The sequence below is a fragment of the Stegostoma tigrinum genome, chromosome 5 (assembly GCF_030684315.1).
Source record: "Stegostoma tigrinum isolate sSteTig4 chromosome 5, sSteTig4.hap1, whole genome shotgun sequence".
Lineage (NCBI taxonomy): Eukaryota > Metazoa > Chordata > Chondrichthyes > Orectolobiformes > Stegostomatidae > Stegostoma > Stegostoma tigrinum.
In genome coordinates, this window is record NC_081358.1 from 2993445 (window position 1) to 2997128 (window position 3684).

A 3684-nucleotide genomic window follows, 5' to 3' on the forward strand; every position below is an offset into this window, starting at 1 on the left:
TCACAAAATATGCTGCTTGTCCTCATTATTTCCAACTTTCTCTATTTAGAGGGAAAAAGTGCTTTATGCAGGAATCCCAAATTGGCTATCGTTTATGGGAGCTTGTTGTGCTATCACTAATTGTAATGGGGCTTTTTTGTCTAAATAGATACACAACAAAAGTGCTGGATTTGCTGGGAAGCTCTTTGGGACACCCTCAGTTATAGTCAATACTCTAAAATGGCACACGTCAAGGTACAACGTACTCCGTTCACGATTTGGTTAATTGGAACTGCTTCAGTGCTGAGGGAAATGGATCAGTTTTTGCGATGAGATCTTAAACTGAGGTTTCCTCTTCCCTCTTAAACATTGACGACACCACTAGGAGATTACTGCTCAATCAAAACCTGTTTGTTGTGGGATCCTGCTGTACACAAATGATTACATAAATACTATAATCATGTCCGTTGGAGGTATTCTGAGCCTGCTGCATAAACGGAGCGCATTTGTACGTTTCATTTAAAATGGGCGCACATTATAGTTTATTGAGAGGGAGGAATTATTTCCGCAGCGGTCGGACCTTGAATGAATTCACTGGCTCTGGTGGAGATGACGAGTGTCATTAAAACAAAACGGAGAACTGCGGGTACTGGAGAGTTGAAATAACGAAAAAGGAGCAGACATTAGCAGATCTGACAGCACCTGTGCGAAGAAAGCGGAGTTAACGTTTCGACAGCATTTTATTTTTTGCTACAGGTGTCATTTCCTGCCGCAATATATTTCATCGATTTCTCAGACAAGCCAGCAGCCGGAGACATGCAGATCCTGATGCTTGTATCTGTCGCGTATTTCTCCTGTGAGTACTTTAGGTTTCACTCGTTGGAATTGATAACATGTCCTCCTACAATACCAATCAGTGCCATGTTTCTTTTGAAAACAGGTGGTGGTTTAGCTCAATCCCTGAGCCAACCCACGCTATCGGTGAGCAGGGCTCGGACAGAAATGGCCCGTTTTCGGTGCATCCTGGAGGATGTGGATTTCGAGAGTGTGACCGTGCACTGGTACCGGCACACTCCGAGCCAGGGCTTCCGCCGCATTCTCTACGTGACTGGGGCCCGATCAGTTTACGACGATGACTTCGCCGACAGGTTCACAGCCGAAAACGTGGAGAAAGAGAAAAGCAGTCTGCTCGACATAAGAAACCTCGCGGAGAGTGATGCTGGAGTCTATTACTGTGCCGTGTGGGGAGCACGATGATACGTGTCTGTGGGAGGGCCCTGCAAATACTCCGCACCACAGATACCTGCTCTTTCCCCCAAAGGGGTGAAGGGGGTCGAGGGTCGAAAATAAGTTACTAAATTGTCTTAAACCTGCCGTCAAACAATACGGGTTTCGATCCACATTTCCGTCCAGTAATTCTTTCGCTAAGATTTCCCAAACACAAGAGAAGCAAAAGTCTATGGCGGGACGAGGACTTAGGGTGTAGCATGGCCGGATAAAAGTAACCTCAAAGATAAACGGACACAGATTGTGTCCGGGGATACTCAGTGAAAGGGCAACTGGGAGGGTGTATTAAACAATCCACGGTTTAAATGGAGAAGTGGCAGGAGACAAAAAGACCCCGCCAGTGCTTGATATGTCTCGTACTGAGCTGGTCAATTCCAACTCATTCAAACCGAGCGGATGTTCGGGATACATTTAAATTGACAACGGAGCGAGTAAATATTGGGATATAACTCGGAATAGGCAGTGGGAGTGGATGCAGCGATGATTCACTTTGTTACTACAAACTAAACTCGGAAATAAATTGCTGGGATCTCCAGATTGATTCAGTTCGGCTCACTCTCTGCTCTTAACATCGCTGTTATTTTTGACCCGCGTGTTCCTGGAATCACCCGTATAACTTATATTAGTCCGCTTTATCTTGTTTGGAGAAAAAAATGTACGCGCCCGTCGCGAAACGCGACTCCCGGGTGGAATTTACTCTGTCCCGGGAGCTGTTCATGTCCTGGACTCGACTATCACGATTGCTTTCCTACCCCTCTCCCATCATCTCCAGTTTGTCCAGAAATACGCTGCAGTCCGTGCTCGTTACGTTTTAACAGATCCTCATACTAAAATCTCTATTCTGGTTCACATTACTCCCTATCGGCAACTCTCTTCAGGATTTTCCCATCCTGCGACTTCGTTCGCACCTTCAGTGGCACAGTCGTGCTCCCCACTTCTCCCTGTAAAACACATAGCCCAAACTTTCGTCTCTAAAAGTTTTCGGGCACTCGATCTCGTTCTTGTTTGAGAAATAGTAGGAACTGCAGATGCTGGAGAGTCTGCGGTAACACGCTGTGGATCTGGATGAACACAGCAGGCCAAGCAGCATCAGAGGAGCAGAAAAGCTGACGTTTCGGGTCTAGACCCTTCCTCAGAAATGGGGGATGGGGATTCTGAAATAAATAGGGAGAGAGGGGGAGGCGGAGAGAAGATGGATAGAGGTGAGAATGGATAGAGGAAAAGATAGGTGGAGTGGAGACAGACTGGTCAAAAAGGCGGGGATGGAACCAATAAAGCTGTGTAGGTGGGGATTTAGGGAGGGGATAGGTCAGTGCAGGCAGGTCAAGGGGGTGGGATGAGGTTAGTAGGTAGGAGATGGGGGTGGGGCTTGAGGTGGGAGGTGGGGATAGGTGGGTGGAAGTACAGGTTAGGGAGGTGGGGACGAGCTGGGCTGGTTTTGGGATGCAGTGGGGGAAGGGGAGATTTTGAAGCTGGTGAAGTCCACATTGATACCACTGGGCTGCAGGGTTCCCAATCGGAATATGAGTTGCTGTTCCTGCAACCTTCGGGTGGCACGGCAGGAGGTCCAGGATGGACATGCCGTTTGAGGAGTACGAGGGGGAGTTGAAATGGTTTGGGACTGAGAGGTGCAGTTGTTCAGTGTGAACCGAGTGCAGGAGTTCTGCAAAGCGATACCCAAGCCTCCGCTTGGTTTACCCGATGTACAGGAGGCTGCAGAACATCTACCCTCAGTAGGTGACCATTTAAATGCCTTTGAAGTTGGCGACACTACTACTGTTGCAGGCAGGGCATTCCAAGCCCTTATTACTCTCTGAGTAAAGAACCTACCTCTGACATCTGTCCTATATCTATCACTCCTCAATTTAAAGCTATGTCACCTCATGCTAGCCATCACCAACTGAGGAAAAAGGCTCTCACTGTCCACCTTATCTAATCCTCTGATCATCTTGTATGTCTCTATTAAATCACCTCTTAACCTTCTTGTCTCTAACAAAAACAGCCTCAAGTCCCTCCGCCTTTCCTCAGAACACCTTCCCTCCATACCAGGCAACATCCTGGTAAATCTCCTCTGCACCCTTTCCAATGCTTCCACATCCTTCCTATAATGCAGCGACCAGAATTGTATGCAATACTCCAAGTGCGGCCGCACCAGAGTTTTGTACAGCTGCAACATGACCTCATGGCTCTGAAATTCAATCCCTCTACCAATAAAATCTAACACATCATATGCCTTCTTAACAACATTCTCAACCTGAGTGGCAACTTTCAGGGATCTATGCACATGGACACCGAGATCTCTCCACTCATCCATACTACCAAGAATCTTACCATTAGCCCAGTACTCTGAATTCCTGTTACTCTTTCTAAAGTGAATCACCTCACACTTTCCCACATTAAGCCCCATTTGCCACCTCT

General features: G+C 47.3%; 1 gene segment (V, D, J or C); it reads left to right on the plus strand.

Annotated features, from left to right (window-relative positions):
* Positions 1-439: 439 nt before the first annotated feature.
* On the plus strand, positions 440-1236 carry LOC132209602 (T cell receptor gamma variable 9-like). The segment is given in 3 exon segments: positions 440-487; positions 736-835; positions 920-1236. Coding segments are annotated over 3 exon segments (465 nt in total).
* The last annotated feature ends 2448 nt before the right edge of the window (positions 1237-3684 follow it).